This window comes from Bactrocera latifrons, unplaced genomic scaffold (genome assembly GCF_001853355.1).
Source record: "Bactrocera latifrons isolate USDA-ARS-PBARC rearing strain unplaced genomic scaffold, ASM185335v1 scaffold_246, whole genome shotgun sequence".
NCBI classification, from domain to species: domain Eukaryota; kingdom Metazoa; phylum Arthropoda; class Insecta; order Diptera; family Tephritidae; genus Bactrocera; species Bactrocera latifrons.
The window spans coordinates 17,878-45,701 of NW_017536030.1; the positions used below are offsets into that span (position 1 = coordinate 17,878).

Consider the following 27,824-nt stretch of genomic DNA (forward strand, 5'->3'; position numbering starts at 1 on the left):
GCACTGTAAACAGATCTCTTTGGAGATGCTTGATCGTGCGCACTTCGATCCCACACTCATGGAGAGCATTATAACTGCTGACGAGACATGGGTTTATGAGTTTGAGATGCAAAGAAGTCAACACACACCGGAATGGAGGGAAAAAAAGAGTAAAAAAAAAAAAAAAAAAAAAAAAAAAAAAAAAAAAAAAAAAAAAAAAAAAAAAAAAAAAAAAAAAAAAAAAACAAAAAAGAAATTAATGGTGATGCCCATTGCGATATTTGTAGTTGTCGCATTATGAATTTGTTCCAAAGGGACTGACTGTCAATAAGTTGTTATATTAGGCCTCATTGAGTCGTTGGTGTAAGAACAGCCGTCGAAAACGGCAGAAATTGTGGAAGAATAATCCTGGATTTAACACGATGATAATGCACCATCGCACCGAGACACGATTGTGACCGAATTTAAAACCAAAAATGCAATGAATCAATGAATACCATCAATATTCATCAGATTTGGCTCCGTGTGATGTTTTCTTGTTCCCAAAAGTGAAATTGTGGAATCCGTTTTCAGCCAATCGAAGAGACAAAACAAAATTCGCTGAAGGAGCTAAAGGCCAACCCAAAAAGTGCTTATGAAAAGTCTTTCGAGGACTGGAAAAATCAGTGTCAGAAGTGTATTACAACTGTGGGGAATCACTTTGAAGTAAAAAAAAATTAATATTAATAAATAATTAAATTATTTGCGTTTTATTTCCAATTCCGGGTACTTCAGAATGTAAATACTTTATAGGCTTATATATGAGTGACTAATAATTTTTAAATTGCATTGCGACGRAAAAAATAATTTAGAAAATAGTTGTCAAGCTATACTATTATTAGATAGTTCAGATCACGCAACTGCTCACCGACTGTTCGACATGAAAGCGCTAACGAGCGGGTTTTTTTGGTCTACACTTGTCAAACCTCGCATTGTTCATTACGCAAACAACAGCTTCTAGTAGCTGAAGCTGACCACAGCCGCTGATAAAGCTGTAGTTTAGGAAAACCCGTCAAGACTGTGCGAAAACTAAACTATAGACGGATTTTGTTTTAAAAAACATGCACATTTGTAATATTTGTTTAAGCCACATACGCACACATAAATAAAGACATACATACTTGTATGCAATGCAGATATTTTTCTATATTCACACAGTGTCTAAATGATTTCCGTGATAAAATTTCCACTTCCGCAGCATGAGTTGCTACGCTTGCGCAAATCACTATCAAACTGTCAGCTATCATTATTGCCGGTTGCAACGTCTGCGTTGTTGCAAGCAACCTAGAAAATCTTACAACCGTAAATTTTTTCMACTATGTATAAGAAATTTTTCCGTTGGCGCGCGACATTCCGCCAATAYACAGTTGATGGCTTGCAAATGTCAAGGCGATTTCGTAATTAGCAACAAAATACGGCTCTTTAAAAATRAGAGGAAAAAAATTGCGCACAAAAACGACAACATTATTGAAATGTCAACTGAAACAGGCGTATGCCTGTAAGCACAACAAAAATGAGCAACAACAGGCGTACATAATATATCGGTAATAGACCATAGTAATAGTCTGCAAATAGAGGCGTTAAACGTGACTTGGAATTCGAAAAAATCATAACATAACAGAGATAGAAAAGCAGAAATGGCAAGTCAAACATAAAGAAAACCGGTCGAAAACGCTTGCTGAACAACAAAAACAAGAAGAAAATTGCATAATATCTGGCCGACTGCAACAGCAATAACAAAAACCGCAAAGCTAGYGGAAAACCTGCCGATTTTATTATGCGAGCGCTAGCGATAAGTCATTTACTTGTTTACATATGTATGTATGTATGTATATCGTTACCTAAAATGCAAAACGACGTATCAACAAAAATTCGAAATTGCGTTTTTTTATTGCGTACGATTTACTACATTTTATTACATATACATATATAGCATACAATTTTCGTCTGCTGTCAGATGTAACCAATGTGTAACCAATGTATAACCAATATATAACTAATATAGAACCACTTCATAACCAAAACTCAATTTCATCTATGTAGCACAAAATTTTCAGCTTCTGCTGTCAGATATAACCAATATGTAACCAATGTGTAACCAATGTATAACCAATACATAACCAATATAGAACGACTTTATAACCAAAACTCAGTTTCATCCATGTAGTACAAAATTTTAAGCTTCAGCTGTCAGATACAACCAATATGTAACCAATGTTTAACCCATATATAACCAATTCATAACCAAAACTCAAAATATGTTTCAATATAAATGGTTTCTATAAAATCGTTTTTCCTTCGCCTCTAAACTTATGAAAAGTGATGTGCAATATACATATAACCACCTTATAACAAAAACTCAAATTTATTTGTAGCACAAAATTTTAAGCTTCAGCTGTCAGATATAACCAATATGTAACCAATGTGTAACAAATGTATAACCAATATATAACTAATATAGAACCACTTCATAACCAAAACTCAATTTCATCTATGTAGCACAAAATTTTCAGCTTCACCTGTCAGATATAACCAATATGTAACCAATGTGTAACCAATGTATAACCAATATATAACCAATTCATAACCAAAACTCAAATTTATTTTCAATATAAATGGTTTCTATAAATCGTTTTTCCTTCGCCTGCAAAATTATAAAAAGTGTTGTTACGTTGTTTTGCATTTTATGTGGCGATGTATGGATTTAAATATAACATATAAATATAAATTATTTTATATATATGCATCTACTTGTAACCGCTGCTTTATTGCTGTTCGCCAATTAACGCCAGCAGCGTTCAAATTTAATTCTGTGGTTATACGATTTAAGCTCACTAAATGTCAGTCTCATCAATTACATGAATTGTTTTTGTTTTGGTTTTGTTTATTTATTTATTTATTTTTTTTTTTGTTTTTAATGAACTTAAATATTAATAGAGATATGTGACTCTTTGCCAGCGCTTGCCATGAAATATTACAAACTATTAATGAGTGAATTTAGCAATTAAAGCAACTTGTGCTAAAGGCTTAGTAACAGGTTTCTCCCAAATGTGTAAAATTATGCCCTGTACGCATAGTCTCTCAATGGTCTCTCATATACAATACTAAATAACAAAGATTTGTGGCTTTGCATTGCGTAATTGAAACGCGTGAATAAGCTACGAGATCAATCAGGTATTTAGTAAACTCGCTTTGGCGGTGAATCGGTTACAACATTACAACTGAAGAAACAACGGAATATAAAAATAAACAATAATATAATAATAGCACACACATGTTATATACATTATTTAAGGTCAGGTTCTTTTTGAGCTTTAAAAAATAAGTTAAAATTTATTTTTAAATGTTAGTATTTACATTTTATAATTTTATACATTTGCAACATGTTGCCACAGAGTATAATAGTTTTGTTCACATAACGCTTGTATGTATCCGTATCACCTAAAACTAAGCTAAGATAGATATAGGATTATATACTATATATGAATAAATGATCAGGACGACGAAACGAGTTGAAATCCAAGTGACTGTCTGTCTGTCCGTCCGTACAAGCTGCAACTTGAGTAAAATTTTAGATATCTTGATGAAACTTGATATACGCGTTCCTTGGCAAAACGTAAGGACGGGTTCATAGATAGGCGTAATCGGAACACTGCCACGCCCACAAAATGCAGTTAATCAAACACGTGTAAAGTACCAGAACTAAGCACCAAATTAAATTAAAGAAACTCTAAACTGGCACATGGTATGGCAGTAGCAAATGGCACCTGTGAGCCAACAATTTTAAAGAACTGAGCGTGGCCCGCCTTCTAAWRTGTTTAATGTACATATCTCYCRAACCACTAAAGCTAAAACAATCAAATTTACCTCACGCAAATATTACAAAAATTCCTACCGACAGTGTAAATATAGCGGTACCGTTAAACATTACTAAAACCGTGATAAATCAATAACTGAATACGTCAGAGACATTAAAATTTATACCTGAGATGGTGTGAGAGGCCTTTAAACGGGCCGGGTCAAACTTGGACCAAAGACGTGGCACAGTCCACCTCTAGGTGAAATCCAATATCTCGAGACATGCCCGACCAATTTCAACACAATTTGGTACGTGATATGCCACTGATAATTTTATGTTAAAGAGAGAAAACGATCGAGCGGGGTCTTTGTGTGATGGAGAGAACTAGGAAGAGAGCACTTGCAATGAAGCTTGAGAGCGTTCGACGAGCGGCCATCATCAACATGGCGATCCACTCCAACCATGGCACTTAATACAATTTTGCAAATAGAGAATGGGAACGGATTGGTGCTCCTCTCTCCTCRTGTGTACCACTACTGAAATGCTGGTTTTTGGCGGGGACTTGGTTAGCGCTGGCTATCATCGTTACATGCGCTGTCCCATTATCCTTTTGGCACAAGATCGATCGTAAGGGATCCAGTAAAGGGTAAAAATCTCAGTAAGGCTAGCCGCTCCCTAGTTTCGCGGATTCTAAGAGSCCACTGCGCTATCGACTGCCATGCTGTAAGGTAGAGAATCTTATCGGACGTCAGTAGAGAATGAGGTGAAAAGATTTCTTACACTTACACTTACTTTTTGATAGTCCCGCATAGTTGCAAGATCAATGCTTAAGCACTTGAGTGCTCACTCTTTCAAATATCCCACCGAACTGGTGGAATAGAAATTTAATGCCTGACTAAATTGTTATTGACCACAGGGCGCTTTGCTGACTTAAAAGTTACAATACAGGAGCACAATTGTTGAGACTTTCTTATCATCGGCAATTCTGCTCGAATTGACTTGAGTTTGACCTAATATTCTTAAGGTATTACGCATTTAGTTAAAATATAAAAAAATAATAAATCYAAAACTTACCCTCCCCTTAAGGCGCACAGAAAATGCACTTACCGCAAAGCARTTTTGGGGCAGTGTGGCATTCCAGATACAGTCATTATACAATTTMAAATTTTCCAACAATTTGTAAAACCAGAAATATCTCCTATATATTATGTATGTATAGCGGCATAATAGCAATCCAAGGAAATGTTTGTGCAAGTGAAAACAAGTAAAAAATCTTAAACWTATAGACCGAATAACTGCAACATTTGTAAAGACCGAAAGTGGTTAAACAGCCAAACATACATATTTATGTGTGCACGTAATACCGGATACTTGAAGACTTGTTTTCGTTTACAAGCGATGCGATCAGTGTGGAGTGTAAAGAGTAAATGGCAGAAATTGCATGGATCACTGGCAGCCGTCTGTGATATCATTAACTCCCATTTGGATACAGCCRCGGCTAGGCAGTGAAAAGTTGACAATGTAAGACGAATATTTATCAACATTTTCGACAAGTCGTTTTTGTTTGCTGCCGCTAAGACTTGGACTGAAGTGTCCACTATTGCAGCGTCGCATTTCAGTGCGAGTCGTYGGGCTTAACGGTAATGGGCGGGTTCGAGTAGACAAGCGTAAACGAAAGACTCGAAGACTTCTCTTTAAAGCGCTAGTAATATATTTATAACTCGGCATTGGAGGCGAGAAGGACATATTCAGTTAAAAAAAATAGTACTTCTGCCATAACGGTTCATAGCAATATTATAAAACTAAGTTAAAGTGTTGATAGTGTCTTATACGAAACCGTTAAGTTAAGATGCCACAGCCAAGCATTAAGTGGAAAATTCGATACAGTCTGAGCATCTTTAGTGCGATTTGTCTGGCGCAGGCAGCTGCCGCTTACACACGCGAAATTATCAATAATGCGCCTCAGTTGCAAGAACGACGTAAGAACAAATGATTGTAAACAATTTTTGAAATTTTGAACTTTGTTGTGTGTTGCGTGAAAAACGGTAAACTCCAAGGACAATTTTATAACATTGGCTACAAAACTGTTGTGACAAGTTTAGTTGCAAAAATAAAATTTTGTGCTGAGCAATTGCTACCCAAGTTCTCTTAAATCGGACACAACTGTCGTATATGTAATTATATCAAATATATTTGAGAAAACTCCCCGAAGTTCATTCGGCAAATAGTTGCGGAGATATGTGCGGMTTTGTAAAAATTGTTCTGTAATCGGTGCCAAAAACTCTCGAAGCTTGTCTTCTGATTCGTTAAAGAAAATTTTTTCGCAAATGGACCGATCGACTTGAAATTTTCACAGATATACTAAACCGAAAGATTTGGTGGAAGGAATAAGATTTTGAGTAAAATTTCGATTTTCWAACACACTTTGAAGTGTAAATATTTCAGAAAAACGATATTTGGTTGGAAAGCCGAAATTTTGTCAGAAATAAAAATTCCGAATAGTTTTTCAATCATAATCTATATTAATCTTCAGTAATAATAACTGCTTTTGGTTTTGGAGGCTTAAGATTATTTTAAGCTGAGAAATTTTCTCATCGGTGGACACCTATTTTCGAAGCTCCTCCTGGAGATCGGCTACGGTATCTGGGTTAGGATGTAAGAGCTGCTAGTTGGGTGAAAATATCGCTCGTAGAAATCGGATTTCACTTCGAGAKCTTCTAACGCCGGCCAATGGTGGTACTCAGAACTTCTCCAAAAATTCTCACAAAGACGCTCAAAAATCGACAAGGCGCTTTGAGGCGATCAAAAATTTGTTATGCYAGCCAATGTTAGTTTCGGCTATGTCTGCTCATTTGCCGAAGGTATGGCTGCCGAAATGTTTCAGCCGCAGTTTTGGAAAGGCTGAACATAGGGGAAGAGCATGAAGATGAACTTTGCCAAGCACCGGCAGTTCAATAGATCTTTTGCGTTCTACTTTAGGCCAGAAAGACCTCAAAATCGCGCAGAAGCTGGTCGTCGACCACACGAGGTCCATCGGTCCAGTGCTAGAGCGCAAGATGGCAACGGAGACCCGACTCATTCCCACTCGGATGTGAACGCTGTAAGGGTACCCCGTCTTGTTCATATAGCTCATCAGCTTCGCAGTTTCCCGCACTTCCGCTATGACCAGGCACCAAAACGATATTGATGATGAAGTAGCTTGATATTATTTCTAGTGAGGACAGACACTTCTTGACCAAAGTCGAGCGCACAGTTACATGTTAATACCGTCTCTCTGTCACTGCTGCCTAAAACACAGTACAGTAGTACGGTAGCCTAAAACTAAGCTTAAGGGGAAGCTTTTTGCAGAATACTTTCCATCTTAGCTTCGGCTCATTTGTGAAAAGACTCATTGCGTCTCTTATCCAGTGACTTCTTACAGTCCACATACAAACAGATGCCAGGTATAGCCTACATAATGAAGTGGTCCAAGCTTTTCAGGGATGCGATTGAGGGAAGAGTGAATTTTAGCGTAGCACTGTTTAGACTCCGTCCAAAACTTAGTTTCTCTGAGCATTTTTCTGGCTGTCGGGTGAATATAACCCTTTAAATCCGAGAGTGCAATTTAAATATTTTAACCAGCTTTTCTGTAGTTGGAAATTTCTTAAATTATTTTTAATGTAGCGTTATTTTGAGATAGCGAGTTCATGTAATGTGGCCTACCAATTTGAAGTTGTGGTCGATTAAAAAGCTTCTTGGCGTTTCCTTTAGCATTTACTAAKTTCACCACTCGGCGAAGTTATCCAACATTTCACAGCACTAAAAATCAATATATATATTTTTTTCTCTTCCTAAAAACAGCAAATTGGTTACAGACCTGCAAACGTGCAAATCCCAACGAAGAGAAATGTTTTCGACGCCTATTTGAGGGTTGTTTTCCCGCTTTTGCGGCCGGCATACCGGAGATCGGTATAAAAAGTTTCGAACCGCTGCACATAGATCAGGTTTCGGTATCAAAGGGTAGCGGCAACTTAGTGCTTTCAGGCGGCTTTCAAAATCTAATCATTCGTGGACCCTCAAATGCAACCGTGCGGCGCGCTAAGTGAGTGCATCTTGYGTTACACCTATATTTCATTATACTTAACTTTGCTTTTGTTTTATGAATCGCCTAGTCTGGACCTTGAGAAGAAATTATTAAATTTTGAGCTGGACATACCGTTACTGCGCATACGCGCAAAGTACAACTTGAAGGGTAATATATTGCTTCTGCCGCTGGTTGGTAACGGCGACGTGCGCATGGCTTTGAAGGATGTAAAAACTGCTGTTTACACCAAAATACATTTAAGCAATGAACCGGAGGTAATTATCTATTTGTTTTTTTAAATATCATGAAAAAAAAATAAATTGTATCCAACCTTCAGGAAGTCATACGCATTGACGAGATGAAGGTTACGTTCCATGTGGGCGCGATGCGCATTCACCTGAGTGACCTGTTCAATGGCAATGAGATATTAGCCGCTTCCATCAACAATTTCCTCAATCAAAATGCAAAAGAGGTCATTGCTGAACTGCGCCCTGATTTGGAGTTGGGTTTAGCGGATATTTTCCATGGTTTATGGAATAATGTGTTCTCGAAGATGCCACTAAAATTATGGTTGCTGTGATTATGTCTTTAATTGCTTTTGTTATTTTTGTTGTTTATTGTATTTATTTGTATGTAAATTAAAGAGAGGTTTGCATTCTGTATAGATGCTTAATCGTTTTATAATGAATAAAAATATTATATAAGATGATACAGGTCTATATAAAGGCATATACAATTTTTCACTGCTTGCCAACAAACTTCTTGTGTAAGCAAAAGGTAGCGAAGTCAGCTCTAAGAGTGAGRGAATTCTCACTTTTAGYCACCAGTAACAAAGGGCAYTGATGCTTAMAAAGTTCCCGTTTTTTAYCATTACCACGGATTTTCGAAATCCTACAGAATTGAATCTWAAATCGGTTCCGAATATTGTTTTCCCTACCAGAATAGAGAGGGAGAGGAGCGAACGGAGCAGCGCCTGGTTCCAAACTTGTTGACCGAGTGGAAGCTGGTGTCTTTTCTACAAAACTGGATACCAAAATCACCTTCCAACTACCAGACCACTGTAGTGTCTTCCAAGCGAAGATCGAAACAATTAATGAAATAACTCTTGCTCCGACAAGGAATGTATTTATGTATAAGATACGGCCTTTCAAGTCACTAATGTCTCCCAGGGTAACTGTGCAGCAGATGAACTAGCCAAAATAGTCAACACCCTACAGTTAGACTCCGGAAAAGACGGAATTTAATGATTCATAAACACTCATACATAGTGTCGGTGAGATCAATCTCTGACTTGTTAAACACGCAGACAAACGTGGCATGAATGGAATATTGGCCGCCCACGCAGACTATTAAAATATAAAAGGAATGATATWAGAACTCTTTTAGGTGTACTAACATGTCACGYGTAGCTGAGAGTGTACACGAAGACCGCGGATAGTCGATTCGACGCCGTTCACACGCAATATAAGTAAAAGATATATGGAAAGACTTGGCGCGTTTTACGTCGAGATCTTAAAGTGAAAGCRTACGAAATACTGCTTCTGTAACTAAAGTCGCTCGACCTTCCAAAGCGACAACGCTTCTCTCTATGGGCTTCAAGGAAAACCGACGTTTTCTAGCCAAATTTTAGTCAGCGATGAGACCCATTTCTGGCTCAATGGGTATGCTAATAAGCAAAACTGCYCCACGTAGCTGTGAATGGCGACCGTTATCGCGCCAAGATAACCGACTAATTGWGGCCTGAATTAAAACTCGTGATCTTCGCGACATTTGATTTCGACAAGACGACGCCATTTTTCCACACATCGCATCTATAAATGCATTGTTCTCTCAGCACTTTGTTGAGCAGATAATTTCACGTTGGCCACCAAGATTGTATGATATTACACCGTTAGACTTTTTTTCTGTGGCTATATGTAAAGTCTAAGGTCTATGCGGACAATCCCGCTTCGATGCAGGCCCTGGAGTAAAACATCGTRGGTGTCATTCGACAGTTACCAGTCGAAATGCTCGAACAAGTCATCGAAAATTGGASMCAACGGAAGGACCATCCGAGATGTAGACGCAGCCAACRTTTAAAAGAGGTAATCTTCAAAAAATAATAAAAAATAATTCTCTTTCGAATGATAATAAACATTCTCCATTTAATTCGAAGTTTTCTTTAGAAAAGTAGGGAAAATCGAATTGGATAACGTTTTARTATTTGTAGAAACTATTTTGTTTACGAATTTTTGAATTAGTTGGGTATTACGGGTAATCCATTCCCGCCACAGTCAGGTCTACGTAACCGGAACGRACCCTGATTTTTATTTGACCAAGGACTATTGAACCGTCGACATTCCTCCAAATCACGTCAGGAATGTTTTCTGGTTTTATAATAAAAACTTAACCCGTTGTTAGCCCTAGCTTAATTAAATCTTAAAACTTTCCAAGATATACATATGTATATATGTTTTTTTCAAAATGTAGTTATATTTTGTTTAGAAATTTATTAAATAGTACAAACTATTTWCGAAAACATACGAACACATCAAATGTTTAGCTATCACTATAGCATTTACTCGGGTAGCAACTCATCAAAGCTGTAAGTATCGAATATCTTCTCCGCCGAAGCGCGCACTATATCCGATATTGAAGTCTCCAACAAAGGACGCAGCTCACTCGAGAGTGAATCCCAATTTTCATTCACAAATGTATTCATACGTTCGCCAAGCGCGTGGTCACCATTGAAAAGATTGCTCAAATGCAAGTCCGCCTTACCAAGTTTATAGTTCACCTTGACATCCTTCACTTTGGCATAAAGGCGCTCCTTTCTGGTATAACGCTCAGCGTTAATAACCGTGCTCAACTCTACATTGGCTATTGAAGAGATTAAGAACCATTATTAAAGAAAATAAATAAAAATCGTTTTTATATACATATGTAGAAGAGACTTACAGAAGTTCGCCTTGAAATCACCCTCGCCCATCAGTGGCATCATCATAATTTTGCCCTTCATTTTATACTTTGCATTCATTGTCACATTTGGCACACTCATCATCAGTGTCATTCGCATTTTTTGCGGATTTATGTGTAGCTCGTTGAGCGTGAAGTTAGCCAAACCGTTAACGGTAATGTCTTTGAAAGTGGAATGCAGATAAATTGCGCCCGAATCTTGATCCATTCTAATTTCAGGCACAACCAATGGCGTGATCGGTGGTATAAAGAGCTCTGGAATGCCATAATGCAGCAGCTCTCTCATGGCAAGCACGGAATTACGTGCACACACATCTAAATTTGGGTCACTGCGTCGACATATTTTCACAAAAGAAGCTACGGAGGTAATACGTGGCGTCATCAGGTTAGGTTAATAAAATATAAATAAATCTTTTGCACAGCCTTAAACTCACGTAATTGCGCACGCTCCTTTTCAATGCTGGGTCCTGCCATCACAACGCCACTATAAGTGGTTAACAACATTAAAAAAGTACAAAGTTGCATTTTGCTTCTCAAATCGTGTATAGAACACCATTCAGTAAGATATGTTCTATATATAGTAGGTAAATATCGCTTTTTATTTATAGCACAAATTGCTGAGCTGCATTTTTGAAGGTGGTAGACGAAGTYTTCGTAGGTCAACCGTTGACATTGCTGACTACGCGCTTTACTATTGTTCATTTATAAATTATTGTTGCCATATACAMCCCACGTTTATTGCAAATATATGCCCTACTCGTTTAACTTTATACATAGTAAATTGTCGTAGWCAAAATAAAGCCCCCAAGTATTTATCWGCTTCTTTGATACTACAACCGATGGTCTGGCGGTCTGGGCCGAGTGCATAAAGCTTCAACAGTTGTCTCTTATTCTTTGTCAGGTCGCGCCCGTTGGATGCGTGGGCTACCTGCTGCCGTTGGCATTCCATGCGTCGAAGGAGCAATTCGCTGTAGCATCATTTTCATCCGTCTTAGTTGCTTGCCGATTCCAAAGTAGCACCAGTTGACAAGAGTTATTCTGCGTTTGATCCCCAAGCTTAGATTATTAGTCGAATTTATACTGGTTCAGATATGTACATATATAMAAAGTCCTTAAATTTTTCAAATATATATTCAAGATGCGATGCATTTTTATATGTGGCCTTTCCCTACTTTTTCTAGACTGGAAAAGGCTGCGCTGCGGCTCYATTTTTAAGGTCTACAGTGTCAATGTCATCGGCGCACTCCAGGAGCATTGTACTTCTAGAATAGACAGTGCAACCTATCGTTCAGAAAAGCGGCACGGAAGACTTTTCTAACACTATAATGACAAAAGCTCTTCTCACAGCGAACGCCTTGGAGAACTGCTTTCCTGATTTTGACGCGATGTGTATTCTATGTGTCTGTTTTCAGGTTTCTGTTACTGTCTTTACAGAGTGCGGCCGGGGCTTGAAATCAATCGTTTGTTGCCTTAAATTTTGATTAAATCAAAATCAGCTAATCCTGCTAATCAGCACCCCATGGTCCTAGTGTTCACGTTTTTATACGTCTCTCTTCTTTCTATTTATTTTTCATCTTTCACGCGTTCTTTTACAGTGACGGCTAAGAATTCATTATTATATTTCTATTTCTGCATGGGCGATAGTAAACTAACGCCTCTTCCGGAGCGATAACGCGGAAAGTAGGATTGAGAGCCAAGAGCCCCCAAGTATTACGACATGTGGCTTAGACCGATATTTTGAGACCTTATTATTGRAAATAAATCGACCGCATAAACCACGTCCGGCACGCAGTGAATAAAATAAAGCAGCCGCAGCTGAGAGTGTACACGAAGACCGTAGATACTTGATTTGCGCCGTTTGCAGCAACTCGGACTGACGTATGCAACGACTTGCCGCATTTTGCGTCGAGATCTTAAATTGAAAGCGTACAAAATACACTAAGAACTAAAGTCACTCGACCTTCCAAGAAGTTCCGACGTTTTACACCATTTCAGGCTCAATGAGTATGCCGCATTTGGAACAAAGAGCAACCTGTAGGGATTCAAGTGCTACCGTTTCATCCCGAAAAGACAAAGGTTTGGTGTGGTTAGTGGGTCGATAGAATCAGCGGTCCATATATATCTTCAAAAATGATGCCGGTGAGAAGGTAACCGTCAATGGCAATCGTTATCGTGACGGGATGGCTGAAATTCAAGCTCGTGATCTCGGCGACCTTTGGTTTCAACAAGACGGCACCACTACCGGCGAGCAGATAATTTCACGTTTATGGCCGGTCGATTGGCTACCAAGATCTTGTGATATCACACCATTATACTTTTTTCTATGGGGATATGTAAATTCTCAAGCTTATGMGGACATTCCCGTTTTGATTCAGGGCTTTGAGTAAAACATCTCGCATGTCATACGCCATTTACCAGTCAAAATGCTCGAACGAATTATCTAAAAAAATTTACTCAATAAATGCACCATCTGAGACGGAGCCGCGGCCAACATTTGAAAGAGATAATCGTCAAAAAATTGTGCATAAAAGCACAGCTGCCATGCAGTAAAAGTGTTCATTTGAATGAAAATAACATTCCACATTAAATTTGAAGTTTCTGTGTTTTTTCTTTAAAAAGTAGGGAACCTCGAAATGAATCACGCTTTTTAGGAAGTGCTATTATAAAGTCGGTGCAGCCAAAGTTTTGTCCTTTGTCTTTCTTTTTTTATTTTTGAAACATATTCAACTTACAATGCGGATCAATATGGTCACATAGATTTAAAAAAAAAAAAAAAAGGTTTTACCCTATAATGGACAAGAGTTTGCAATAAAATCCATGCTTAAACATAACAAAAAATCAAAAAATGCATACAATAASAAATGATTTTTGACATTTACATACAATTGTACGTATATAAATCAGATACATGGAAATTCAACGCTTTTTTAAAGAATTAATATTTAAASTTAAACACATATATATATACATATAGTTACAAACGAAACATTGGAAATCGGTATAGTTGGATGTTGCCACATTAAGTTCGTCCACCAACATTCGGTTTATGCAACAACAAYCACTTGAATGTTGGTTGTCGAAAAGAGATGACATAAACTAGTTACCGCRAGCTCTAGATTTGGCTCTCACTGACATCTTCTTAAGGCAAAATTTGATAATCTCAAAAATATAATCTTAATGCGAAATTTGATAATGAGCGGACAATTCATGAGCTCAACGGAAGCATTCGTACCAAAACCAGTGCTATATCGAAGGAGAGAAGTCAAGTAAAGCCTTCTTAAATGCGATTACTACACGATTGCTTTTTTTCAAAATTATTCAATGTCTAATATGTGGATATAAAATATGGCGTACTTTATAAATACGATATTTTAAAAAATCAATTTATTTTAACTTTTAGTTTACTAGCAAAAAATTAGTCATGCTTTGTGTGAGTGCTTATGTGCTAATCATTTTGTGACTGCTTTAAATTACATACTTTAAATCGGTAGTAAATTTTGTAAGTTGGCTTTTACTGCATGGCAGCTGTGCTTTTATGCACAATTTATATGATTTAAAGTATATAAACAATTTATATACTTTCTATATATAAACTTTAAAATGTGTTACATATGTATGTATATACATATGTACTATCACAATCAGTCATATTTAGCTAATATATATTTATAAACTAACGCTAATAATATTTTCGGCACAATGCATTGCGAAAAAGGCGAAAAATGTCAGCTAATCGGTTATGGTAGCTGGGAGATCATTATTCTTATTTGCATCATCATCAATATCCATTCTGAAAAGAAAAAATGAATAAAATGACATTAAAAAGAAGCCACAAGGCAAAAATAAAAACATTTACAGACAAAAAATATATTTAAAATTGCAATTTTGCACGTCTTTGACTATACCTGACCGCATATTTGAAACAAAGAGAGCTTTAATTAACTAAAGTTCGTATACTGCTTATGAGAATTGTACAACAATTCAACGTATAAAATTCAGTAAAAAAAAAAAACTCTGGGAAACTTACTGCATCATACGTTCCGTAGCTTCATCAATCAATGACTGCACTGGGTACTGGAAAAGTTCGTTAATGCTGCCCGCTAAGCCAGCATTGCCATTCACAAATGTTGGCGCATCGCCATCTTGTGACAGATAGGCATTGTACCTATTGGTGTTTACATATAAATCAATCATGGTTTTATGAAATTCCAATGTATTTTGTGCTAAAGTGTTGCGCATTTGTATCAACCGATTTAAACTGTTGTCGACGATACTCTGCAATAATGCGAATTCCTTTTGCACCGAATTTATCGTGGAATAAGCAAATTTCAAATGTTCATTCATAATTGTTTTCTCCCGTTGACTTAGACAATCGCACACGGCAGTTTTACAGACTTCCAAACGTTCTGTCGATGCAATACCTAGGTGTCGTCTAAACTCCTTACTGGAAAGCGAAAAAGATGGAAGATATGAAATATTGAAAGAGTTGATTTGGCTTGGGAACTTACAGTTTGTATACATCCTTATTTTTTAGCTCATCGAAAATTGGATTGACTGCCATTTCCTTGGCGCGCCGCAATCCGGACTTATAATATCGGTTRACTTTGGTTTTCAGTGTCTCTAACTCAGCCATATACGTCTTGAAYTTATTCGCTTTAGCACACCATTCGTTGAAGAAATTTTCGCATCTTTCGCCCTAAAAAGCACACATATTATTTGAAAAGTTTTAAAGCAGTTATCACGAATGTTATTATAATGGTTGACAATCACCTGCACGTTACACGTTTCCTTCGCCGCTTCAATGCCAATGGCGAACTGTTCTACGCGACCATGCATTTCTGTGAGCGCATGGAAGTAGTGCTCCAATTTATTCCCTTTAATGTCTGTATTATACTGGAATATTTCATGTTCAGCGGTGAGCGCTTGTTCTTTTAACCCACTGACAAAAGCCTCTAGATGCWGTTGTTCGTTGCTGAGTAAAAAGTGTGTGCTTTGCTCTATAATCTTCACGACGCTCTCGGGTAATTCAGTTTTAGCATTAAAATATTTCTTTATATCTAAAGGAATATGAGGTGTGGGYATAGTGTATTCGGTGTCTACACCCGCAATATATAGCATCACCGGTGGATTATTAGCATCGCGTGTATTTTGCCATTCCTCCACAAAAAAATCGATTGGCTTGTAAGTATGCGACAGCTCAGGCCGTGGATGACCGGTTGGAAAAATGCAAAAAATATTCTCTATGCCAATATCTCTCTTGATCATATCTCTAAAATCGCGCAAGCTCATCTCAGGCGTGACTATGTATGAGTAAAATGTTAAGGTTGGCAAATAAAATATCGTCAACACCTTTTGCGATAAAATCGTGTCCAGCTCACTATAAAATGTTAACACACGTTCCTGTGTCAATGGTGACAGACGTTTGCCGCGCGTACTGTAGTTTTGATCTAACGCTATGGTTAACCATTCTTCGATGGATTTTAAGAATACAGTACTCATGCGATTTTCAAATGGAATATGCTCATTGAATTCAAATTTATTTTCATAGAAATTCTCCGTGATGGCAATACAACTTTCCTTTTTCTTTCGTATATTTGTCACTATGCTATATAACTGCTGATGTGGAATGAAAGGCAGATTGCCGCARATCAATTCGAATGCAATCACTCCCATCGACCAGTAGTCAACGGTATTTTTATATTCAGCCGTATCGAGAACTTCTGGCGCGACGTAGTTTCTTGTACCGACAATGCTTTTCAGCATCGTGTTCTCACTAATACTACGTGCGAAACCGAAATCGGTGAGCTRTATGGAATTTTGCATACATTAGCACTGTGTTAGAGTAGTTCAGTTTTGTAGAGTTTGTGATAAATACCTTATACAGCCGCCTACTGCCAATTTGATGTATGACTATATTGTCCGGTTTCAAGTCGCGGTGTTCAATACGACATTCTGTGTGCAAAAACTCAATTGCATGACGCAGTGCCAGCAAGACTTCGCGTACCTCGTATTCTATTAAGCCGTTTGTGTTCTCCACAAGCAATAGCTGTGCACGCAAATCACCGCCATTGCAATACTCCATGACGAGGGGCTGTAGCGGTAGCCATGCATGCTGCTGCGTTAGATATTCCATAAATGKCTTGTCGATTTTTTCATTTAGACCACGCACTATGTAGGGCGTCTGTAGTTGGTTCATCCATTCACTTTCTTGCCGCCATCGTTGTTGTAGTTTGGCGATTTCATCTTTGCTGAGGTTATGATTCTCCTTTAAGCTTTTCGTTGCTATAAGAATGAATAAAAAAATAAAATTAAATTAAAGATGAACAAAATCGGACAATGTCACGTCAACAATTTGTTATTAAGCGGAAAACTATAAAGTATTAGGTAAGTAACTATGCAATACTTAAAAAAGAGAGATCGGAGAAATTTTCTTGCGAACCCAGAGTTTTCAGGGGAGATGGCACAATTTTTTCTAGACTTTTTACTACAGCAATTCACTGTAGTCATCCCCGTGCTCCACTTTTCTCACTACGGCCCTACATGGAAGTAAATATGTACATATTTATTTCGTACATATTTATTTCAGACTGTATATAAGCTATATTTTTTGTTCATATGGTATATCAAACAAAACTTACAGTAAATGCCACACATATTATATACTAAATTCGATAACATTCTTGTATTTAATACAAATACAATACAAAAAATCAAGTATCCACAAATGTGTAGAAATTAAAATWTGCAAGAAGTATAAATTAAAAGGGAATACTTTCCTGATAATACCATATATCGCATCGTAAGCAAGCAGCTTCCAAACACACACCAATTGACATATGGAGAACAAATTTTATATGAGTAAAAAAATATATATATACCTAGTTGTTTATCGATTCGGACCCGTTCGACCCATGTTTCATTTTGGATGTACTTATATGAAGTTATATRGACTCTCTTTGTGTACCAATGGTAAATGTGCTACAGTGGACGGTAACCAGAAGTGATGGCAGTTTGTAATAAAATAATACACTGTATATGCTTGCCTACAAACGTAATGGCATATATTTGTGTTTGTATAAATTKAAAAATTTTTATTGTTGCTTGTGTATATAAACAATATGTGATATATTTTGCTTTAAATATTGCAATGAGTTTGGAAGAATCGGTTTTGTTGATAAAATAATAAATTATTATTTTGTTTTGGGTTATTATGTAGAATATAAATGGAGCATAAAGCCAGTATTGTCAAATGTGTTCAAGCGTTTGCGTAAACAAACATTTCGTTTTGTTGATTTTTAGATGAAGGCGAGYGATTTTAGCGCCTAATTTTTTTCAAATAAAAATCAAACTTCAAAATACATTGAAGCATTKAGTATTGTGTCCCTACCTCTTCTCTCAAGATAGGTATGTGGGAAGAGTTTCGATTAGTTATGTCAATTTAAAAACTCATAGAAGCTTTAGCTGAAACCTCCGGTAGCGTACTTAGTTAATTAACCAGTAATTTAATTGATAATTGGTTTGCACGTTAGATGATTACGCATTATTGCTATACTAAATGTATGATATGTTTAATTTTCGGTAAAGAAGAGGCAGAGTGACTTTCCTTTGTACAATATGCCTTCATTAATACTCTTATCAACCCTGGACGAGCAACTTTATTTTGCTGCTATTTGCAAATCTCGATGATTGTTAGGCGAATCGACTAAGAAAGCATGTCCAGGGTTAATTGCTAACAAATCRCCCTACGGAAACGGAATATCAATAAATCGCTACGACAGCTGACGATAGGAAGTTTGCCTTACCATAATGAAGAGTTCTTTTCTTTATTCAATCAGCAAACGTTAAACACATTATCACAAMACCATTTTTTTCCAGGAAATCTATATTTGGCTTCTCTTATCAACCTACGCGTTTCTATTTCAAGACATTACATGGTAAGTACTTGCSCTTAATGAATGTAAAGATATCAAACTTATTAAATAAATTCGTTTGCGACAAACATATTGAGACAAGCGCATGCCAATAATGTATGTACATATGTAGGCACATACATATGTGCTTCCATATGTGCCGATATATGTACTTATGTATGCATTGAAATGCATTTGCACACAAATATTTTAATACCCTTGCAACAGGTTGCTTTAGAGTACAATAGTTTTGTTCCACTAACGGTTGTTTRTAGCAAGTAAAAAAWAAATAAATAAAATAACATATATAAATGATCCGGATGACGAGTCGAATTGAAGTCCGTCCGTCTGTCCATACTACCGTTCAAGCGATAACTTTAGTAAAAATTGAGATATGCGCGCCCATTTTTTTTACGATATCTTTATCAAAAATTGAGATATCTTGATATACGCTTAAGTCCGACTCCTATAGCATATAACTGTCATACATACTCAACGATCAAAATCTGTTTAGTATAAAGTTTGACCAACACCTCTAAGTATTATCCGTCTTTAATACTTGCAAACTGCGAGAGTATAAAATGTTTAGTTKCACCYGAACATAAAGCTTCCTTACTGCTTATAAATGCACATAGTCAACAGCGTGGATGCTTATAAAAAAAGCGTGCGGCGTCGATATTAGCTAAATCATTGGAATTGTTTCCTTCTAAAAATTGTAGACTCGGCTGGCTAGGTATAAGAACTATTTTAGTTTTTTTGGCGAAATGCCAAAGCATAACTTGTATACGTAGAACAATAATACCCACTTTCATACCTAAGCATTATGCATTGAACAAATACAAAATGAGGCGCATTGCAATGAATTTATGAAACAATGTTTATATAAAAACTTATCATAGGGATATTAGTTATTTGAAATAATAAATATATCTCATATTACATTCTGTGCCATTTGAAACCAAAACTCAAACACATTTGTACATACTTTCATATTGCTCACTGCAAGCCTGTCATAACTCAAWATTTGCTATTTCGTGAAAAACACTTGTAGAGTTTTCAATATTCGGTAAATTTATCCAGAATAATAASTGCATATWCTTACATACATACATACTTTCTCACTCAGCAACTAGTAGCATTCAATTTTGAAACAATATAAAACTTTAGTTTATCCACATATCTGCATAAATAATCCAAAATTGCATTGCTAGTTATAACAGTCTTGCAAAAGACTTATTTATTTTTATAAATACTTTACAAATACGAGCATCACACGTACAACACATCGATAACCAACCCCGAGCCCCCGCCGTAAGTTCCAATCAACTCGAAATTCTCGGAACTGATAGGCTGACTAATGCACGCTCGTTTTGTTTTTCCATTTTGCTTCTTTTGTGCATATAAATACACATGTACATGCGAATATTTTTGTATGTATTTAAACTCGAAAATTACAGATTAAAGTTCTAATAATAATTAGATATGTACATATGTATACATTAACTTGGTTATCCAACCATTAAACCGATGTTAGGCACATACCAATTTCTTCGCCGGTTTCAATATTTTTCCAATGATGAACGTTTCCAAAGCCACCTATGCCCAGCTGTCGTATGAGCTGCCATTGCCCAAAGGAACCCAAAGAATTATTCATTATTAAGCACTTTTCGAGCGAATTGTTTACACACAGGACACTTTGTTTACTTTTTAAAACTCTAACTGTACACCAAGCACTATTTGACGGTAAATAAAAACCCCAAAACAACTTTACTTCCGTATCACTTCACATCAGAAACGAATTTGTGAAAAATAACAAACACATCTGTCAAAAGTAAAATGCATGAATGAACATATGTTAAATAAGAAACGGAAAGTCAAAACAGAATACGAGAATATGATAAGTCACTAGAGTTGCCAGCGCACCAATGTGTCAACAGGTTTCAATTGCTATGCCACGCCTAATTCATGCATAAATTTTTGTTAAGCAATGTTATAAAAGATGTCTTTGTTAAGAAATTAACTCACATTTATTAATATTATTAATTAAATAAACACATTATKTGTGTATTTACAGATGAGTAAAACGGTTATTAGTAGTTACTACTCGACTGGTGGATTTAGTTTCAATTGAGACATTCTGGGGGAAGAAAATTGTTGAAACAGAGGCAGCACTTGTTCAGCGCATACAATGTAGAAAAGAAAATGAAAAAACATTTAWAGGACAATAATATTTCCAAACAGAAGCGTTTCAGTTTTTAAATAAATTGCAWATTAATGCGACTATAATTTTAACTGAGGCGATTATAATATGTGTGTTGTTATGTTTGCACAGTGTTAATATATAATTTAATCTATATTAGAAAACATTTTCGCTAGAATTTTGAATTTCTAATTTCCGTGCTACGCAGGAAATACATATGAAACACACGGAGACGGATTTGAATGACATATTATAAAATGAAAATTATGACAGATCTGTTTGCTGCCTCTTTTGAGGATTTTCTAGAACGCTCAAACCACAAATTCGCGTTAAGGACACCCAATTAAAAGGCTGATATATTGAAGTGAGAATTTTCGTTTGCAAGTTAGAGTGCTTCTTAGATATTCAGCCAAATTAAATACTTCAAATAAGAAAATAAAGTGTTAGTTGGCAGATAAAAAGGCAAGTTTGCTTTAAAATTCTTAAAGAAAAAGTTGGTAATTTGGTTATTTTAAGATTTCACATAACATGAGCAAATAAGTACTTTATAAATGAAAATGAAGTGTGTTTGGCAGTTAAGAAGGCGAGCTTGCATTAAATTTTTTGAAGAAAATATTGCTAAAATTATAAAAAAAAACCAAAAACTTGGTTATTTTGAATTTTTACATCAATTTTGAGTTTATGCGAAAAATGTGTGAATACGAAAGTTGTAGGTACTTTTATCACCTACAACTTTGTCATATAAATTTTTTCCATACGACCCGTAATTGAATGACAATCGCAATAAGCTTTGTATAACCTCTAATAACGAACTCCTCACTCCTAAAAATTTCAAGAAGAAAGCACATGCACATCATTCCTTTTATTTCGTATTATAAATTTACATTAACATATTAATACATATCACATAATATTCATTTTCGCTATTGCTTATGTACATATTCACTAATAATTTCGRTTACATACATATACTTTATTTACAATATACAATCAAAATAAAACATTCTGAAAGATCGCGTATTCACCTCAAATACAAATATATTAAATATACTATATATGTATGTATATATAAATTAAGATGTATGTATGTATGTTTGATTATATTATAAGTGAACAATTCTTACTATTTATTACTAACGTSCAGAGCTGGCGCATTTAAACGGGAAACAGTTCATTGTAGGTGAAGCTGTCTAGGATTTGACTTGCCACTTCGCTGAATCTCTTTTCCAAAGCGCGTTCGATTGGTTGAATAACTTCATTRGTGAAAACTTCAAAGTTTTGATTAATAGTGTCATTTATAATATCGCCAAGCGTTTTATCATTTCCAAATAGATTCTGTAAATGTATGCTGCCGCTGCCAGTGCGAATTTTCACAACTAARTCTTTGAGACTTATCATTTCAACATCGTTGACGGGTTTTATATCGAAAACAACTTTCACAAAAGCATAAAAGTTTGCTAAAAAGTAATGTGAATATAACGATCATAGCGCCAATATTAAAATATATACATAAATATCTATTTATTGTTCTTGCAACTTACTGAAATTYCCAGTGAAAGGTCCATTACCCCGCAATGTTAAACCCAACAGCTGCCCATTAATATTATAATTGCCCTCACCATGCAGATATGGCAAAATCAGTTCGAAATCAAAGCGTTTAGCATCGTCCGAGGCTCTAAAGTAATACACGAAAAATGTTTACACATACAATTAGGAAGTGGTACTCACCACAACAACAACAAACAATTAAAAGAAATAAATGATAATAATCACCTAATTTTCTTGATTTCGAAATTCGATGAACCCCAAACATTGAGTTTTTTCACTTTAACGTTAATCCCATTGGCGCCACCTTCTAATATATTTAGATCGCCAATAAAAAGCGGTTCCATAGCGGGTACATTTAACTCCGCAATACCATCTGCCAAGTGTGGTCGTATAGAGTGTACTGAGTCCTTRACACATTCGGCTATCTTTGGATCGTTTCGGTGGCATATTTGTATGTAATCAGCTGTGGAATARAAGTTAAATATTTTCAAGCACAAAACAACAAACAAAAACCAAATCCTTACGCATTTTGGCTGCCAATGTGGAGCAAGCAAGCGCTGCAATAAGCGCAATTGTCAATAATGAGTGTGTTGGTTCCATTGTTGAAGTGTTCTTTGTTCTGTAAAGTAGATTAGAATTAATCAACAATGAAAGTTGTAAATTATTTTTGTGTTCGTCTTGCTGTTGTACTCGTTTTTAAGACTTTTTGGTATGGTAGTTCTTTTGGAATCTGTATTTGATAATATAATATTTATTAAGCGGTTACATGGGAATATGGGGTTTCAAAAATCGATTTTTTTTATTGTCTTATTAAATTCTACAACATCTSTAGAACATTTTCCTATATTTTCAAGTTGATCCGAGTTTCGGGGATACAGCCTGGTGAACTTGTGCGCTCGTGGCTTGCTAAGCTAAGTGTCTTTAAACGCGTTTTTCTCGAAACTGTATTTTTGAAGTCGGTTTTCGATTACGAAATTTGAAGAATTTTTTTCGATTACGAATTATTTGACAAGAAAAGGAACGTCACTGAAATTTTCATTGTTTTGTAAAAATGTCTGCCAAAAATTCAATTTTCATTTTTTTCCTTCGTCCAAGACCTAAGCTTGTGCTTGTTTTAAGTAAAGGTTTTAACTAAAACACGTTTTTCAGAATATTTTGTTAAAATATACTTTATATGACAAAAACATTTTTGAAAAAATACTGTTTTTTACCCGAGGGAACCCATATAACCCCTTCATAAGAGTTCTGACAGACTTCTTGCGTGATTCCGTTAGATCGGATTCAATCGCGTTGCTTTAAAGACATCTATTTATCAAGATGTTTGAAACCGAAACTARCAGTACATACATATATTGTATATTTACTTCAAGTGACAAACTCTAAAATTTGGTTGTTTGAAAAGAGAGGCACATGAGCCTCAGATCGCAGGCGACCTCAACTAGGTCTATGTATATTGGGCCCATTGTGTTCCCGTGAGGTAACTAAATTAAGCCCTGATCAGCAACTCACTGGATTATGTACAAATCCAGCTTCTTTTTTACCCCAGCTGAATAATGTCTCATAAGTTGGAGCATTTGAAGAAGTGGAATATGTTCGTCTTATTCGGCTGAAGACTGGRTATTCGCAAAAGGTTATGTTCCAGCGCCTCAGCATCCCCCGCGTATGCCTTGCTTTCCGCCGAATCCACTTTTACTATTTTCTAATGGTGGGATCTTAAGAGTAGGTACCATGTGTAGAACACTACAATGTTACCAAGCTCCATTTTGCCTAAAATTAGGAGCTTTTTAGTTTGTCCACCATCACGAATCATTCGTGAATATTTAAACAGAACTCAGGTCTTTAATGACTTTTATTTGTGTATGTAGCTGAATCATAGTTTTTTATCTAGGCGAAAGTAAAAAAAAAAAAAACTGGAAACGAACACGGTTTATTTGAAAATAATAGGGTTAAGCAATTATTAAATTATGGCACTGCGAAAGTATAAATATTTGTTTATATGGTGCTTAATTTATAGACCAATTAGTTTCGCCAAGTTTAAGTATCATCGTTTCATTTGAGTTTCATTAGTTATATATGGATATGTGTGTGATAATTTAAAAGCATTGGTGTTGAAAACTTTTCTCGGGATTGTTATTGTTTTTCTATGCAAAAAAGGGAATAGGAGATTTTTTTGTTTCATGACTTTTACGTTACACCCTCATRTGACGCTTGCTCTAAGCTTTTTTGGTGTATTTAGTTAAACATTTGTCTTCAACAAACAAAATAGTTTATAAATATTGGAAATTAATATTTTTGGGTATAATCTTTTGCAAGGTAAAATTAAGAAAATATGAATATTTTTGAAGTTACACGTAATTTTGAATAGACGTTTCAGCGTGTTAGGAAGTACAAGGCACACTTTAAACGCGTTTTTCTCAAAATGGCATTTCAAAGTCGGTGACCAACATTACTCGAAACGGCGATTASTCTTAAATTTTAACACAAGCTTCTAAAATATATTTTTTAGTAATTAAACRAAGATTTTTCTCACTATACTTTTTCTTTTATTCCTTCTTCATAAACAATTTAAAGCCGATAATTTGGTCTAAACTCGTTATGTTTTTTRAGTAACCGCCATTTTGTCAAAATTTTTTATTTCGCATTTAACATTACTTTACGACGAAATCTGTTTGGTTCTTTTAATTTCAGCGAATCCAAGTTCAGAGATATAGTGGTTATCGCAAGCTACCGGAGATCAACTTTAGTTCATTTCCAAATAATAATTTTTACTAATWCTAAGTCTTAAAAAGCAGTTAAAGATGCCATTATATGTGCACACATTTTTGGATCAACAAATTTGAAAGTTTCCTCAGGAAAAAACCGTAAAATGAGCTTTTTCGGCCTCCTAACTGTATGTAACCCCTTAAGGAACATAAACCCCATTTAGGGGTCAAAAAAACTTGTGGTTCATAATCATAAATGTTCACTCTAACAGGACTTAAAGCATATATACTACATATCCTTTATTTTATAAACACAAACACGCTTTCACTAACTTTTATCAACACTCACTTTATTTTATGTTTGTATGTTTTTCGTGAAATTTACTTAGTGTCCTTGGTTAGATTTAATTATATATTTGGCGTTYGGCTAAGTTGACAGAAATAGAATTTATTAGTTTGTGCAAGACCGAAAACGAGAAAGAACTAATTGTTGTTGTATATAACCCGCATTGAGTGCGAGCTATACTTGAGCAGAACACGTCTGAAAGAACGTACTAACGAACTGAAACGAAACAACTCTGTGATTTTGCATTTTTATAGAAGTTCTAAGCGCGTCACAGTGGGCTGGCTAGCACGTCGGCCACACTATCAGCTAACGTGTAGATCGGCGTATTACGCCGAGGCAGGAGACCTACACCGTACACACATAATTATCTCTAGATATAACAAATACATATGTACATGAAGCGTTTGATACGTAAGAGCGGAGAGTGGAGAACAAGTTGTAGCGATTGCAGGCGATGACGGACAATGGAKGAGGCAGTGCAAATGTGGTTAATAACCGCCGCAACGGTAGCCAAAATTAAAGTCGCTGACATTTAGGTAATGCACATATGCATACAATATTTTTTTACATATTATATATACATACATACGTATATGTAGTTCATAACTTGGGTTTAGTAAGTAGCATTTAGCAAGTTTGTAGCGAAATATCGTTATATAACTGGGTGAGTGCATGTTAGAGCCATTGCATTTGACGCTCCACTGCGCTCATCACACACATGCACATCCATGTGCCTACAAATGTCATCACAGTTGACAAATTGATTTGAGTTTGTTACCTTTCGGCGTTTAGCTTGTTTTCAACGGAAGCTCTGCGAGTCGAGCAGAGACCCCACCCACAGCTTTCTGTTAGCATGTGCATGTAAAATGCGTTCGTGTGAAAAAAATTACACCCGCAACGAGATACAACTGCTAAATACGCCGCTTCTATTCGTGTTCAATATTTAGAGTGTATAATAAAATACTAAATCACTTCATTCATATTTTACCAAAGTGGCTTGTTGCAGTTTTGCCCTCTCAGCATGGTTTATTTTTTTCTTACATTTTCTTTATGCTTACTGTTGTTATGTGTTATATAAGAATCAGGTGTCGAATTTTTGACACACATCTAGGCGCATTTTCAATAAATTGTCTGGGCGTATGAGCAACATTTATTTGCTTGCATTTAATAGTTTATATACAGTTATAATTAACAAAAAAAAACGATTTATTTTTATTTTATTTTCTGAATGTACATATATATAAGAATACAGTTTGAAAATTTCATATCCGGCCAATATTTTCGAAGTTACACGCAAATTTGAAAAGGCGTTGCTGAGTGCTTAGAATTGCATTCCAAACTTTAAACGCGTTTTTCGCCAAATGGTGTTTTTAATGACGGCGACCAACATTACTTTAAAACGGCAAAAGCGATTAGTTTGAAATTTTAACACGASCTTCTTAAATAYATTTTTCAGTACTTAATYGAAACTTTTTTTCTGATCGATAATTTTTTTTTTATAAACATTTAAGACTGAAATTTTGGTGAAAAAGCCATTTTTTTAAAAACCGCAATTTTGTCAAAAAATTTTATTTTGCTTATTCCTCCAATTAATTACTAAATTTAACATTATATTAACGAAATCTGTTTGGTTTTTTAATTTCAAAGAATCCAGTACAGAAATCAGCTTTAGTTCCTTTCCAAATAAGTACTTTTACTAACACTAAGTCATAAAATTCCATAATAATTCCATAAGTTAAAAATTCCATAATATTTGTACAAATTTTTGTACTGTATATAACGCTTTAATTCTAACCTAAATAAATTTGTAGCACCAAGAAGGAAACATCAAAAACTCTGTACATAATGTGTGTGACGAGCTGAGTCGATTTATAATTTTCCGCTGTTGGTCTGTCCACAAGTATATACACGCACTAGTCCCGCCACTTTTGGGATAACGATCTGAACTTTGATATACGTACTTTTCTACTTGAGAAACTGCTTATTTGCTGGAGTCGCCTATATCGGATCACCATAGCATCAATAAMMCCGGTGAATGAACGTCTAGCCACAATCCGCATCAAAGCGAGGTTATTCAACATATCGCTGATTTGCGCCCACGCCCCGACGGWAGAGAAGGACGATGTGACYAAAGATGAATTTTATGAGTGCTTGGAAAACACTTATGAGAGCTGCCCCCGCCACGTTGTCAAAATCGTGCTTGGCGACTTTAACGCCAGGGTGGGCAAAGAAGGTATCTTTGGCACTACGGTCGGTAAATTCAGCCTCCACGAGGAAACATCC

General features: G+C 35.8%; 4 protein-coding genes across 5 annotated transcripts; 1 reads left to right on the top strand and 3 right to left on the bottom strand.

Moving 5' to 3' along the window:
• Positions 1 to 5,445: 5,445 nt before the first annotated feature.
• On the top strand, positions 5,446 to 8,523 carry LOC108969261 (circadian clock-controlled protein). The gene is made up of 4 exons (XM_018933865.1): positions 5,446 to 5,796; positions 7,658 to 7,898; positions 7,969 to 8,155; positions 8,218 to 8,523. Exons 1-4 carry the CDS (start codon positions 5,667 to 5,669, stop codon positions 8,458 to 8,460), a joined length of 801 nt encoding a protein of 266 aa, XP_018789410.1. The 5' UTR covers positions 5,446 to 5,666; the 3' UTR covers positions 8,461 to 8,523.
• Positions 8,524 to 10,437: 1,914 nt separating this feature from the next.
• LOC108969262 (circadian clock-controlled protein) lies at positions 10,438 to 11,603 on the bottom strand. Of its 2 annotated transcripts, XM_018933867.1 has the most exons (3): positions 11,270 to 11,603; positions 10,818 to 11,192; positions 10,438 to 10,739 (listed from the first exon to the last, which is right to left on the bottom strand). In XM_018933867.1, the coding sequence occupies exons 1-3, from the start codon at positions 11,535 to 11,537 to the stop codon at positions 10,438 to 10,440; spliced, it is 945 nt and encodes a 314-aa protein (XP_018789412.1). In that variant the 5' UTR covers positions 11,538 to 11,603. The 2 variants fall into 2 exon arrangements, with proteins under 2 accessions (XP_018789412.1, XP_018789413.1); XM_018933868.1 differs by having other exon boundaries at positions 10,818 to 11,603.
• Positions 11,604 to 14,197: 2,594 nt separating this feature from the next.
• On the bottom strand, positions 14,198 to 20,550 carry LOC108969257 (inhibitor of nuclear factor kappa-B kinase subunit beta). The gene is made up of 6 exons (XM_018933861.1): positions 20,288 to 20,550; positions 16,711 to 17,117; positions 15,606 to 16,640; positions 15,344 to 15,531; positions 14,863 to 15,279; positions 14,198 to 14,625 (listed from the first exon to the last, which is right to left on the bottom strand). The coding sequence occupies exons 1-6, from the start codon at positions 20,397 to 20,399 to the stop codon at positions 14,565 to 14,567; spliced, it is 2,220 nt and encodes a 739-aa protein (XP_018789406.1). The 5' UTR covers positions 20,400 to 20,550; the 3' UTR covers positions 14,198 to 14,564.
• Positions 20,551 to 21,796: 1,246 nt separating this feature from the next.
• Positions 21,797 to 25,752, bottom strand: LOC108969260 (protein takeout). The gene is made up of 5 exons (XM_018933864.1): positions 25,545 to 25,752; positions 23,018 to 23,112; positions 22,719 to 22,956; positions 22,487 to 22,620; positions 21,797 to 22,402 (listed from the first exon to the last, which is right to left on the bottom strand). The coding sequence occupies exons 2-5, from the start codon at positions 23,091 to 23,093 to the stop codon at positions 22,101 to 22,103; spliced, it is 750 nt and encodes a 249-aa protein (XP_018789409.1). The 5' UTR covers positions 23,094 to 23,112; positions 25,545 to 25,752; the 3' UTR covers positions 21,797 to 22,100.
• Between the last annotated feature and the right edge of the window lie 2,072 nt (positions 25,753 to 27,824).

Excerpts from the sequence above, each read along its gene's own strand:
- LOC108969261 (XM_018933865.1), top strand. The coding sequence starts at position 5,667 with ATGCCACAGCCAAGCATTAAGTGGAAAATTCGATACAGTCTGAGCATC. Across the intron at positions 7,899-7,968 it reads GCAACCGTGCGGCGCGCTAA|TCTGGACCTTGAGAAGAAAT; the intron begins GTGAGTGCATCT and ends TGAATCGCCTAG. Across the intron at positions 8,156-8,217 it reads ATTTAAGCAATGAACCGGAG|GAAGTCATACGCATTGACGA; the intron begins GTAATTATCTAT and ends TCCAACCTTCAG.